The 13,832-nt window shown below is 57.4% G+C and overlaps 1 protein-coding gene across 5 annotated transcripts; it reads left to right on the top strand.

The window, feature by feature from the left end:
- Positions 1–1,200: 1,200 nt before the first annotated feature.
- FDXR (ferredoxin reductase) lies at positions 1,201–13,099 on the top strand. Of its 5 annotated transcripts, XM_086687985.1 has the most exons (13): positions 1,201–1,382; positions 1,961–2,079; positions 2,171–2,242; positions 8,495–8,590; positions 8,800–8,922; positions 9,102–9,215; positions 9,558–9,659; positions 10,485–10,592; positions 10,842–10,926; positions 11,059–11,258; positions 11,341–11,512; positions 12,360–12,530; positions 12,668–12,941. In XM_086687985.1, the coding sequence occupies exons 1-13, from the start codon at positions 1,304–1,306 to the stop codon at positions 12,796–12,798; spliced, it is 1,572 nt and encodes a 523-aa protein (XP_086544111.1). In that variant the 5' UTR covers positions 1,201–1,303; the 3' UTR covers positions 12,799–12,941. The 5 variants fall into 5 exon arrangements, with proteins under 5 accessions (XP_086544111.1, XP_086544108.1, XP_086544107.1 ...); XM_086687982.1 differs by lacking the exon at positions 1,961–2,079 and having other exon boundaries at positions 2,145–2,242; positions 12,360–12,543; positions 12,668–13,099; XM_086687981.1 differs by lacking the exon at positions 1,961–2,079 and having other exon boundaries at positions 1,201–1,448; positions 2,145–2,242; positions 12,360–12,543; positions 12,668–13,099.
- Positions 13,100–13,832: the final 733 nt, after the last annotated feature.

Raw genomic sequence — 13,832 nt, 5'->3', positions numbered from 1 at the left:
ACAAGGAGAGGCACATGTCCTATTTCTTGAACTGGATGGTGCTTATATGGTTACATCTTGTGGTTTCATCAAACAGTACACTTATGATTTACGCACTTTTCTGTTTGTTATACTTCAATAAAAAAAGACAATTTAAAAAACAGTAAGGCAGTGTAATAAGTAACGATGAGCTAAAGTAGAGTCTTGGGCGGGGCGGGGGGGGGGGGGGGGCGGTGGGCAAGAAGGGACCTTAAACCAGCTCGGCAGAAGATGCATCACGGAAGGCTTCTCCAACGAAGTGTCTGACAAAGAGGGACCTTGGGGAAAAAGGAAGCTGAAGCTGGCATTAGGTTTATTGGGCCAGATTTGACCAGGGATTCTGTCTTTTAAATACATATTTTGGTCACCGTGGATTTTTGGCATTAATTTTGATCTTTCAAAACGTTGCATGAAAATACTACTTATCTTGATTACTGGGGCTTTTGGCGCTCCCTTCAATTCTGCACCCAAGGCCAGTGCCTTAGCAGCCTCACCCTTACTTCCAGTGCTGCTGGGCAAGGGTGGGAGATCTGCCCTGTCCTTAGAACCGAGGCCGCTTCTCCCGTTTCTTTACCTACGTAAAGGGGAGGGGGGGGTGAGACGGGATTGGATCTCCAAAGTTTAAAATGCTCCCTAGCCCGACCTGGACAGCATCTGGCCAGGGTCACGCCTGCAGAACGCCCAGAAAGCCCCGAAGGCTCCGGCAGAAGCCCTTTTTTTCCAGACTTCCGGACTCCGTGGTTATTACGCAATGGACAGGGAGGCGCCCTTGGAACTCGACTCGTGATTGGTTGGGAAGAAACCAGACGCAGGGAGGGAGGGTTCGCTTTGAAAAGGGAAGGGCCCGTGCGTCATCAGAGAGCGACGAGAGTCTCTGAATGGGAGGGGCTAAGTAAAGTAAGCCCCTTCCTAATTGGCTCCCTCCTTCAGGCGGGATTGGAACAGCGATGGAGATTCGCTCTCCTCCAACCCTAGCATCTAGACGATTGGAGGGAGGGTAAAGGTTGGGGAGAAATTTATTAAGTCACGCAGTTCGGACGTCCTGGGGGCGGGCCCTCAGCGGTAGAGGGTGGATCCGAGGGCGGACTTCTCCTTTGGGGCGGGATTCTTTCGGGCGGGGGGAGTGTGGCCTCCACGCTGCGCTCTCCCAAAGCGAGGGAGGCGGGACTTGGGGGCGGGGCTAGGGAGGGGCGGGGCCGAAGCCCGAGAGCAGCGAGGATTCCCCAGCGCCCAGCGCGGGGCCATCTCCGGGGTCGGGTCCGCTGGCTGGTTGGTCTTTCCAGCCATGGCTCCGCGTTGCTGGCGCTGGTGGCACTGGTCGGCGTGGCGTCGGACCCGGCCGCCTCTCCCCGGGAGCACCCCGAGTAGGAGCAGGGCACCTGTAGGGCCGGATGGCTGCGCGGGGAGGCCTGCGAGCGCCAAGTGTGGGGGTCGGCGGAACTGGGGCAGGGCTGGAGAGGGGTGAGAGGGGACCAGGGGCGAGACCGGAGAGGTCATCTCATGCGGACGAGATTGGCGTGGTGTACGGGGGCAGGCGGGGGCCTGTGCGGTGAGATGTTAGTCCACAGAAGTGAGAAGGGGAGACTGTGAGGTGCACAGGTGTGAGAAGAGGTGAATGAGGGTTATATGAAGGTCTGTGGGCCGAGAGGGAAGTCCGAAGTAAAACAGGGGTCTATAGGAATGACAGGGGTCTATATGGACAATATAGTATTCTGTGGAGAGAGAGTAGGTAGAAGAGGCACAGTTGGGCATGGCGGGGGGGTCCACGCCAGCAAGACTGGGATATGGAGCCGGTTGGAAGGATGTGGTATTCTAGCTGGCTGGGTGGGGAACCTTGCAAGAAAAATGAAGTGCTGTGCAGGCAGCTTCAGGGGTGATGGGGGGTGTTGAGTAGGCATAATACATTCATGGGTGAAACGTAGGGCTCTGGATGAAGACACAGACTTTGAGGGTTCAGATGAAGTAAGAGATCCTGCAAACGCCAAGGCTTTGAGGAAAAAGAGGAGGAGAGTGCAATTGGGGGTGAAGCTTGGGAAGCTGCATCTTCTGACACTGTTGTTGGTTTGGGAAGTGGGGAGGGGGTGTTGATCTGACCTCCCACCCATTTCCCATTCCCTCCCACAAAGGCTTCCGGCAGCGGTTCTCCACCCAGGAGCAGCACCTCCAGATCTGTGTGGTGGGCAGTGGCCCAGCTGGTTTCTATACCGCCCAACACCTGCTAAAGGTAAGCCATGTCTTCCTGGTTCCCTCTCCCATGATTCACCTGCTGCTCCAATCCTGAGGGCAAGTACCACCCTTGTGAGTTTTAAAAGCACTCCTGGATCCCTGATGGGAAAGGGTCTCCCAGTCCATCTAGACTGGACACTTCCTATATGCTTTGTCACCTCCATCTGGGGCTCCCCAGTCTAGGTCCTCAACTATGGGAGAAGTGTGTTTGCCTCATAGGCAGCGGTCAGTGGCAGATGGTCTGAGATGCCTCTTTGGCCAAACCCGTCAGGGATTGTGTAGACCTACAGGATAACTGTATCCTGCCCCTCATCTTCCCTTCTTTCTTTCTCTCCTCTGTCCTCAATGTCCTATGTCTTCAGGCTACCCCCTCTTCTCAGAGTTTTCTGATAGGTGCTTCGTCATGCTCCAGCCCTCCCCATGCTATGTTTTTCTTTCAGGCTGCCCTCCACCCCCCACCCCCCCACCCATTCCACCCACCCCAAGGCCAGAGTCTCAAGGCTTACAGTGTTGGCCTTGCTGGGCAGGGCCCCAAGGCTGCTGGTTACCCTTGAGGCTTGGGCAGATATTGGTGGGAGGGGGGAGGGATGGAGACCTAGGCTAAGACATGAGACAGTGGCCTTACTTTGGAGGGACTTGGGGTGTCTATGGAGAGACAGGAGGAAGCATGAATATATTATTATACACACATACATGCAGAAACTTAAAAGGTAGGATGACCAATCTTCCTAGTTTGCCTAGGACATGGAGTTTTCAATATTAAAACCTGGGGGATTGGGGCACCTGAGCAGCTCAGTTGGTTAAGCGTCCAACTTCGGCTCAGGTCATGATCTCATGGTTTGTGGGTTCGAGCCCCGCATCGGGCTCTGTGCTGACAGCTCAGAGCCTGGAGCCTGCTTCGGATTCTGTGTCTCCCTCTCTCTTTTTGCCCCTCCCCCACTCACACTCTGTCCCTCTCTCAAAAATAAACATTAAAAAAATTTTTAAATGGGGGGCGGTCTTGGGGGGGGACCAATGTGAGTTGGACACCCTGCTGAAAAGTGACCAAGCAACACAGGGGAAAGAGCTAGTTACTGTGATGTGAACAGCATGAGCTAAGTGAGGTGCAGTCAGTCAGAAAGTGTTTCCTGGAGAAGGTGCATTTCAGCTTCATTGAAGGAGGCCACGGGCTTTGGGGAGGACCTGCTGCGTGTGGAGGGGTCATGCATGGGCAAACCGCCCTGTGGTAGAACAGCCCTGGACCCTGGGATGGAGACCGGGGATCCCACAGGGTCAGGGGAGACCCGGGAGGGTTTTGCGTAAGGGGCACTTGCTAGCTGAGTCTGAAATCTGGGGAGCAAAATTGGGCCTTCCAGGCGGGCTTCTCAGTGCCCCCAGTGTGAGCAGGGGCTCTGACCTGCACACTTGCACACGCTTTCCTTGTAAGAGGTGCTGGGGGATGGACACAGAGCCAGTTACAAGCCAGTCCTTGCCCACTGGGTGTTCCAAGCTACTGGGTGTGCTCCCCAGACAGGAACACAGTGCAACATGTCAGGGGCAGTGGCACTTAGCCAAGCCAGGTACCGTACAGCATCTCATCTCCCCATGACAACCTCTGAAGCAGGTGTCCTGACTCTCACTTCACAGGTCAGAACACTGAGGCTGAGTGACACTGCCCAGAGTCCCCCCAGACGGGGAAGGTGCTAGGCTCTCAATGCAGGCAGGCAGATGGCAGGGCTGCTCTTTTTTTTTTTTTTTTTTTTTAATTAAAAACCTGTATTTATTTTTATTTTTTATTAAAAAAAATTTTTTTTAACATTTATTTATTATTGAGAGACACAGAGACACAGAGCATGAGCATGGGAGGGGCCGAGAGATGGAGAGGCACAGAATCTGAAGCAGGCTCCAGGCTCTGAGCCATCAGCACAGAGCCCAACGCGGGGCTTGAACTCACAAACCGCAAGATCATGACCTGAGCCGAAGTCTGACGCTTAACTGACTGAGCCACCCAGGTGCCCCAATTTTTTATTTTTTTTAAGTTCATTTTTATTTATTTTTGAGAGAGAGAGAGAACAAGCGAGGGAGGGGCAGAGAGAGAGGGAGACGGAATCCCAAGCAGGTTCTGCACTGTCAGCATGGAGCCCGATGTGGGGCTTGAACTGCCAAACTGTGAGATCATGACCTGAGTGGAATTCAAGAGTCAGATTTCCTGACTGGTAGGTGAGCCACCTGCGCCCCCCACCTCCCACCCCTCAAATGTATTTTAATCGAAGTATAGTTGATACACAATGCTGCATTAGTTTCAGGCATTCAACATAGTGATTCTCCCCCACCCAGTGTGTATGTTACGCTGTTATGTTTCCCCCTAGGGTAGCTACCGTCTGTCACCGTGGCCGGCTTTCACAGCACCGTTGACTGTGTTGCCTGTGCTGTACGTTTCATCCCTGTGACTTATTCATTAGATAACTGGAAACCTATGCCTCCCACTCCCCTTCACCCATTTTACCCATCCCTCCACCCTCTCCTCTCTGGCAACCATGAGCTTATTCTGCGTATTTATGGGTCAGAGCTGCTCTTAGGTACCACGCTAGGCTGTTCACTCAATAGTCCTTTCTTGGACACTGACACGTTCCAGGCACAGACTCAACAGTAGGAACATAGGTGTGAGCAGGACAGACATGAGCCCTACGCTCAAGGACATACCAGTCTAATGTAGGAGGGTTGTGGAGTGGAGAGGAAGAGAGTTTACAGTTTCTAAGCCTCTGATAGTGTAAGAAACTGGGGGTGGAGGGCGTGGTGTACAAAGAGCTGCACCCAACTCAGCCTGGAGGAGGAGGTGTCCAAAGTGCTGTCTGAAGGACAGAAGGAGCTGCCAGGTGGGCAAGGGGTAGGTGGCAGGCAAGAGAGGCCCAGGTGCAGAGAGCCCCATGGGCAAGGCCCGGAGGGCGGAGAGAGTGTCCCTTTGGGGACAGGTGAGTTTGGGAAGACAGGCTTGTGTGTTAAGCGTGGAGAGCTGATGAGCCCAGAGCCAGGGCGCCTCGGAAGGCTCCAGCCGGGCCTGCAGGCAGGCAGTTTTTCATGGTGCTGTCCACTCACCTCCCCCTCCTTCCATCAGTCCCACGGGATAGGTATTTCCATGCACATTTCTGGGCCTACCTCACACCTGATCAAACTGGGGCTGGGGCCTAGGAATCAACAATTTAATTAAAAAAAACTTTTTTACGTTTATCTATTTTTGAGAGAGAGAGAGAGAGAGAGAGACAGCAAAAGTGGGGGAAGTTGCAGAGAAAGAGAGGGAGACACAGAATTCAAAGCAGGCTCCAGGCTCTGAGCTGCCAGCACAGAGCCTGATGTGGGGCTCGAACCCATGAGCTGTGAGACCACATCCTAAGCAGAAGTCAGTTGCTTAACCAACTGAGCCACCCAGGTGCCCCAGGAATCAACAATTTTAAACAGACTCCCCCCCCCCACCCCCAGGGGATTCAGAAGCCCACTGCTCTAAGTAGGTTGACTTCACTGAAAAGTTTTAGGCAAGCAGCCCATTTTGGACAGGAAAGTCTCTCTGCCTGTAGGGTAGACAGCGGAGCGGGGAGGCAGGACTAGGTGGCCAGGAGAGCAATGGAGAGCTGCGGATGTGGCAGCGGGGCATAGGAGGGGAGGATGACTGACCGACTGGGCAGGGTTGAGGGGAGCCGGGGAGGAGCCCCAGGTTCTAGCTTGGGCTCTGGGTGGATGGGATGGGAGGGAACAGAGGAGCAGAAGGGGAGAGTTTGGGGGGAATGGGGAATTGACTTCCATCTGGATGGGTTTGAGGTGTCTGCAGTGTCATCCAGGGGGTCAGGTTTGGAGGGGACAGTCCGGGCAGGGGAGAGAGTGGAACAGCAGCAGGTCCATGGGAATCTGAGGTCACAGGAGGGAGTGGCTGCAGCTTCCCCAGGGAATGTGTGTCTGGGAGAGGGGAGGGGGTCCCACATTGGAAGAACCTCAGAGAATGTTTTCATTGGGGGCAGGGGCAGAAGAGAAGAAGCCTGAGAAAGAACAGCCAGAGGGGGAGGGGGGAGTTGAGTTAGAGAAGAGAGAGTTCTCTGAAGACAAGGTCGGCCATGAGAGATCTCAGTAAACACACCAGCAGGTCTAGCACTGGGGAGCTGGCCTTGGACTTGCATGAGGTGGTGTGACCAGGAGGGAAGGCTCCATAGCAGGAAAGAAGGATGAAAGATGAAAAGCCAGGTTGTGTATGATACGGACTGCCAGGCTGAGCAGTTTGCACTCTGTCCCTTGGTGGTGGGCAGGCAGGGCAGGTTTGTGGGCAAGGCGATTGCATGCAGCAGTAACGGTAAAAGGCAGCTTTTTTTTTCTTAATGTTTATTCATTTATTTTTGAGAGAGAGAGGGAGAGCACAAGTGGAGGAGGGGCAGAGAGAGAGAAGGAGACACAGAATCAAAGCAGCCTCCAGTCTCTTGAACTCTCAGCACAGAGCCCGACGCGGGGCTTGAACCCACAGAATTGTGATATCCTGACCTGAGCCAAAGTCGGACATTTAACTGGCTGAGCCACCCAGGTGCTCCTCAAAGGGTGGCTTTTTGATTGAACGCTCACAGGGGTCAACTGCGGGGCTAAGGGCTTCGGGTCTCGCTCATTTGATCACAAGCATCACCCAGAAGAGCTGTCCTTTTGTAGGAGAAGTTAAGAAACTTCGCTGTGGGACAGAGCCAGACCACGGAGGGGCTGGGGTTGGTCCCTGCGGAGTGGAGACAGCATCAGTGGGGCGTGAGGGAGGTGGTTCGGGCACTGCCTGTGGCTGGCCTGGATGGGGACAGTAGGAGGCACATGTAGCCACACACTGTAGACAAAGTCCTCAGACACTTAGACCAAGCGGACGTGCAGGGCTGACCTCTGCCAGCGAAACAGCAGCAGCAGCAGCAGCAAACGGCACGTGGTCTCTATTTCATGTTCGCCAGGTAGAAACACGCAAGAATGTTAAAGCGTGGGAGGAAGACACGAGGAGCCTCCAGACATAGACCAAACACACATCTGGTGTTTACGTGAAAGCATGCAGGGAAGCCGTGCGGTTTCAAGGACTGTTAAGCAATTACAGTGGGTCTGTTCCCTAACTGGCTCCTGGGCGATCACGGGGCTCTGTTCTCATAGTGCTATCGCACTCGACAGCCTTGAGACCCGAACATCGCTGACGTTTCAGCAATTACACCATTCACTTTCCCGGGGCCTTACAGTTCTCCAGAAATAACTCCCCCGGCACGTTCGGACAGGTGGGTGGTGGGGAGCCTGGACTTGGGCACAGGCAGTGGGTGGAGGGCAAGAGGGGATTTGGACAAAGGTGAGGAGGTGAGTGTGAGCCTTTGTAGGGGTGAGGGCGACTGGCGGGCAGGAGCTCATTTGGCTGGAGTCCCATTGAATCGGGAGCATCACAGCAAGAGCCTCGGATGGGGGTGCCCCAAGGCAGGGCAGTGTCATCCGTGGGAGCCCCAACCTCTTGACTCCAAACCCGCTGTGGCCCAGCATCTCTCACGGTCCTGACCTGGATGCTTCCCAACACCCCCGAGAGGGGGCTGTTATCTGTCCCAGTTTGCAGAGGAAGAATCTGACACCCAGGCAGATCTCAGGACTGGCCAGGGCCGTGTGACTGGTCGGTGGCAGAGCCAGACCCGACTTGTCTGCCCAACCGCAACCCTTTGCTTTCCCCGTGGCCCCTGTAGGTGCTCCAGAGGGCAGGCCACGTGGGACCACCGTATAAGTGAGCTCGTTTTTTCTAAGACCGAGAGTGAGCCGCTTCGATCTCCTTCTCCCTTCCACATCCCTCCCTCCCATGTCTTGTGGACCCCTTTTCCAACAGGATGATTGTGGAGGCTAGAGCTAAGGCGGCTCTCAAGTTCAAAGCGTAGTTCTCAGCTCATCAGACTGGCTGAGCATTTCTAGAAGTATGGGAGGGTTCAAAGGCAGGGCTGCGTGTCATGCCTGAGCCAAGTGGGTGATGAAGCTCCCCGGCCGCAACTTCAGTGGCGGGAGAGCTGCCTCCTTCCTTCCCTCGCGATGGGCTGGCAGTCCCGAGGGCTGACCTCAGCTGCCCGTGCCACCATGCTGCTGCCCCAGTCCTCTTGTCCGGGTCTCCAGGCTGCTGGGGAGTTGGGGGCCCCTCTTTCTCCTTGTGTCCACCCCCCGCTGAGCTGGGCTCTCCTGCCCCATCGGGGATGGGAGGAGCCCTAGGGCCCAGCCTCTCCCTCAGCCCCACCGACTGTCGCCCTCTCCCCAGCACCACCCCCAGGCCCACGTGGACATCTACGAGAAGCAGCTTGTGCCCTTCGGCCTGGTGCGCTTTGGCGTGGCGCCCGACCACCCCGAGGTGAAGGTGGGTCTCTCTGGGCCCGAGGAGGGGGTTTGGAGATGGGTTAAGGTGAGGAGGGAAAGGGGGCTCCCTGGCTGCATGGAATGACCCCAGGTGCTCTGTGTGGATGTCACACGGGTTCCCGCCTGGGGACATTGTGAGGCGAGGGTGGCTCAGGCATGGTTCCTGAAGTGCCCGGCCCCTAACCCCTTCCCCTCTGGGGCCTGTTGCAGAATGTCATCAACACCTTTACCCAGACGGCTCGCTCGGCCCGATGTGCCTTCCGTGGCAATGTGGTGGTGGGCAGGGACGTGGCTGTGCCGGAGCTCCGGGCGGCCTACCACGCTGTGGTGCTGGTGAGTGCCCACGGGTGGGGGGCAGGGTGGGCAGGGGATTGGGGCAGGGCGGCCGCTGGCCGAGGGATGGAAGGTGGTAGGGGTGAGGCCCAAGCCACTGGGCAGGGGAGCTGGGAGGAGGGCTACCAGGGTCTGCCTGGCCCCTTAGCTGGTGCCAAGCACTCTGGGTCTTTTCTCAGAGCTATGGGGCAGAGGACCATCGGGCCCTGGAAATTCCTGGTGAGGAGCTGCCTGGGGTGTTCTCGGCCCGGGCCTTTGTGGGCTGGTACAATGGGCTTCCTGAGAACCGGGAGGTGAGTTTGGGGAGCACTCCTGCTACTTCTTCCTCCCCACCCCTCAGCCAGCTCTTGGGTGCCGCAGCTGGGGGGCGAGGGAGCCGCTGTCCAAAACTGGGAGGTCCCCAGTGAGATGAGATGTGAAGCATCAGGCTGCCTGAGGGGGGAGGTCAGCCAGGGAAGGCCTCTGGGAGAAGGCGGGGCTGGGTAGGAGAGGAGGGGCTTCCTCTGAGGCTCAGGTGGGGTGGGCTTTCTGAGTGTAGGGAAGCCTGGGGGCTCGACTGGGGATTGGGCATGAGCTGAGATGAGACTGACCGGGGCCAAAGCTAGGGGAGCCCTACCCGGACCTCTCCCTACTAGCTGGCACCAGACCTGAGCTGTGACACAGCCGTGATTCTGGGGCAAGGGAATGTGGCTCTGGATGTGGCCCGGATCCTGCTGACCCCACCTGAGCACCTGGAGGTGAGTGGGTAGGTCAGGGGCTGGAGGCGGGGTGGGGGGTGGGGGGTGTGGGGAGGCTGGGGACACACTGAGGAGAGGGTGCCACTGCCTGCAGGGTTCAGGCCTCATCCTCCAAACTGAGCTCAGTGCCTCTGTTTCCCTATGGTGCCAGGCAGAAGCCTTCCGAAAGGCAGCCCGTGAGCTTTGCCTCATACTGTTTCCGCTTTGCTTTCTGCACTCTAGCTACGTGGGCCCTAAAAAACAAACAAACAAACAAACAAACAAACAAACAAACACCTATTCAGTGTGTACATCACTCCCCCTGCCAGTTAACCTGTGTTCATCTTTTAGTTCTTGGCTCAGCTGTCCCTTCCTCCAGGAAGCCCTCCAGTACTGCCTTAATAGGTCTGTTTCCCTATAATACCCTCTCATAGACTTGTCTACTTCTGTTTCAAGGCACGTTACCGCCATGACAATTTTATACTTATTAGTGAACATTTGGTAAGTGTCACTCTCTCTTACCAAATCAGAAGCTCTGTGAGGGCCAGCACCGTGTCTCTTTTGCTTACCACTGACACCCCACCCCCATGCCCCTTGCCTAGTGCCTGGCCCAAGCAAAACACTGAGTGGACACTTGTTGAACGAAAGAGCAGGAAGGAGCCTGGCTGGCTACTAGTTGGAGCCGTTTGCAGAATTGGAGGCAGTGCTCCATCTGGCCACCAGGTGGGGCAGTGGTGCCGTTTCAGGCTGCAGAGCTTCTCCCCACTGAGGGTAGGGAAACAGCCAAATGAAAAGGCCCCTTGCCTGGTCAGTGCCCGATGACTTTAAGCCCTCCTTTTGTGCCAGAAAACGGACATCACAGAGGCTGCCCTGGGGGTACTGAGGCAGAGTCGGGTGAAGACGGTGTGGATAGTGGGCCGACGCGGACCCCTGCAAGTAGCCTTCACCATTAAGGTGCCGGGGCCAGAGGGAGAGGGGTCAGGGTCCCAAATAGATGGTCTGCCCTTGGGAGGTGTGGCAGGACTGAGACCCCAAGAATGGCTCCTGCCTACGGTGGAAGAGGGGGAGCCCGGCAGGGCCCTGGGGCCTAGTGCCTTCTGTGGTGGCGGGTGGGGTGTCTCCCCTGTGGTCTGGTCTCTGGGGTGGGCTCCAGAGTGGACAGTGCTCTGGGCCTGAACTCCTCCCCTACCTCCCATCCCCAAGGAGCTTCGGGAGATGATTCAGTTACCAGGAACCCGGCCCATTTTGGATCCTGCGGATTTCTTGGGCCTTCAGGACAGAATCAAGGGTGAGGGGCCCTGACCTGGCCCCCCAGCTCTCTAGGGAGGGGATGGTCTAGGTCAGACAGGGCTCGGGGGAGAGCACTGGGGGCAAGGGCTGTAACCCAGGGCCAGGCCTGAGATGTTCTCATTGCTGACAGAGGTCCCCCGCCCGAGGAAGAGGCTCACAGAACTGCTGCTTCGAACAGCCACGGAGAAGCCAGGGACAGAGGACGCTGCCCGCCAGGCACCAGCCTCCCGCGCCTGGGGCCTCCGCTTTTTCCGAAGCCCCCAGCAGGTGCTGCCATCACCAGACGGGCGACGGGCAGCAGGCATTCGCCTGGCAGTCACCAGACTGGAGGCAAGTCTCATGTTACTCAAAGATACCCGTCTTCTCAAGTCTCCCCACCCCAGCCCGGTGTTGCCCACGCTCTCCTCAACAGGGTGTCGGTGAGGCTGCCCGGGCAGTGCCCACTGGAGACACGGAAGACCTCCCTTGTGGGCTGGTACTGAGCAGCGTTGGGTATAAGAGCCGTCCCATCGACCCCAGTGTGCCCTTTGACCCCAAGCTTGGGGTCATCCCCAATATGGAAGGCCGGGTTGTAGATGTGCCAGGTGAGAGGATGCTGAAATCTGGGCACGAAATCATGGTGGGGGATGGAGAGGCTGGCGTCACCTGGGGCCGTTCATTCATTCATTCGGCCAGTGACATGCACTAAGAAACCGCTCTGAGCCAGGACGCTGTTCCGGGATGCTGTCCTGGGACCCAGCCACTCTCCTCCTGGCTCTAGCTAGGAGGGAGGTTCTCAGTCTAGCCGACATGCCCACATATGCCTGGTGATCTAGTCGGTCACTTGACTGAGGTGTGCTTTGGGCTAGGCCCCTGTGCTTGGTGCTGGGACTAGAGAGGAAACCACAGCCCCTGTCCTAAAGGAGCCTCCAGTCTGATTAAATACCCATTCATTCATTCTGCTAGTATTTTTTTTAATTTGTTTTACATTTATTTATTTTTGATGGAGAGAGAGCATAAGCGGGGGAGGGGCAGAGAGAGAGGGAGACACAGAATCTGAAGCAGGGTCCAGGCTCCGAGCTGTCAGCACAGAGCCCAACGTGGGGCTTGAACCCACGAACTGCGAGATCATGACCTGAGCTGAAGTCAGACGCTCAACCGACTGAGGCACCCAGGCGCCCCATTCTGCTAGTATTTAGAAGGGCCTGCTAAGACTGGAGGCGGGCCAAGACCCATCTCCTACCCTCAGGGAGCTCCTGGTCGACAGGGAGATTGAGATGGAAGGGGTGGTGTGATATGAACAGGTTGAGAAGAGTCCAAGGCCGCGGGCCAGCGTGGGTATGCTCGGGGTGTGCACGCGTGTGTATGCACAGGTGTGTGCCCTGGGGGCTTAGACTTGCCAGAAGTATCCAGCTACCTGTCCTTTCCTGACCCTTTGTTATCCCCTGCCAGGCCTCTACTGCAGTGGCTGGGTGAAGCGGGGGCCCACAGGCGTCATCGCCACCACCATGACTGACAGCTTCCTCACCGGCCAGATGCTGTTGCAGGACCTGAAGGCTGGGCTGCTGCCACCGGGTCCCAGGCCTGGCTATGCAGCCATTGAGGCCCTGCTCAGCAGCCGAGGTCTGGGCCCCATGTGAGCTCTTGGGAGGTGTGGTGGGCAGCCCCGGGCCTTTCTGCTGCTTGGGAAGGGTGCTCTGGGCTGGAGGTGGGGCTGGAGGAGGAGGTGGAGGCAGTGACTTCTCTTCCCTGTGCCTCAGGGGTCCGGCCTGTCTCTTTCTCGGACTGGGAGAAGCTGGATGCCGAGGAAGTGTCCCGGGGCAAGGGTGCTGGGAAGCCCCGGGAGAAGCTGCTGGATCCTCAGGAGATGCTGGGGCTGCTGGGGCGCTGAGTCTAGATCCCAGCCTGGCAGGGACGGAAGGCATGCTGTGCAGGGGAGAGGGGCCTGGGTCAGCCAGAGGGACTCTGCGCCACAGCTGTGTCACCTGCCTGCCCTGGCACGGGGCCTTGGCCGCCTCTTTTCCAGGGCCCTCTGCGTGCTTTCCCCTGGCGAAAGGTCACCCTCGCCAGAGATAACTTTAGGGGTGGGTGGAAGTGCAGGCTGACTTTCCTCCCTCCCAGCTCTTTCCCGCCGGACCGTGGAGGGTCACCAGGTCAGGAATGTACTGGAAATAAAACAGCTGTGACGGAGGGCCAGTGGTTGGTGTGCAGCTTCTTTTGGGGCCCGGGGTCACCTTCCAGCCACGGCTCCCCGCCTGTCACCAGGTGGCGCTGCAGAGCCAGCTCCCTGCTCTGGGGACTCTTGGGGGCCAGGGTGTTTGTTTGGCAGTCAGGCCTGGAACCCACTGTCCCTCTCGTGGCTTGGCTCTGCTGCTGCGGCCTGCCTGCCTTCTGCTCACACCTCAGGCACCCTGGGACCCCATCGTGCCTGCTCCGTGGGTCCCTCGGGCCAGTTCCCTTTCTGGTTAGCCCCCCGTAGAACCAAAACAAGAAGAGAAAAAGTGGGAGCGAGGAGTCAGGCAGCAGCTCGCCTCAGGCCCGCCTTGTGGCCCAGAGGGTCCAACCTGTCTTGGTGTCCAGCCACAGGGACAAGCCTTTTAAAAACAGCACCTCAGTCTCTGTAGTACTTTGCAGTTTATGAGGCGTGTTCACCGCCTTTTGTGCCAGTCCCCAAGAGGCTGGTCTCACTTTAGAGAGCGAGGGATCCTCGAACGAACTGGCCCAAGGTCACACAGCTAGTGAGCTGCGGGCTCGAACCCAGGGCTCCAGGCGGGCTGTTGGTTTCTCCGAGGCCGCACTTGGCCCCAAGTGTCGGGTCTGGGGACGCAGTCCCGGAGAGGGGAGAAGGGACCCAGGCGTCCCGCGCGCGGGCGGGCAAGGAGGGGCCTGGAGCAGCGGGGAGCGGGCGGCGGGGCGGGCCGGGGC

This window comes from Puma concolor, chromosome E1 (assembly GCF_028749965.1).
Source record: "Puma concolor isolate L17-30 chromosome E1, mPumCon1.1.hap2, whole genome shotgun sequence".
NCBI lineage: Eukaryota > Metazoa > Chordata > Mammalia > Carnivora > Felidae > Puma > Puma concolor.
The sequence above is the reverse complement of the archived record's forward strand: the minus strand, read 5'-3'. Positions and strand labels throughout refer to the sequence as shown.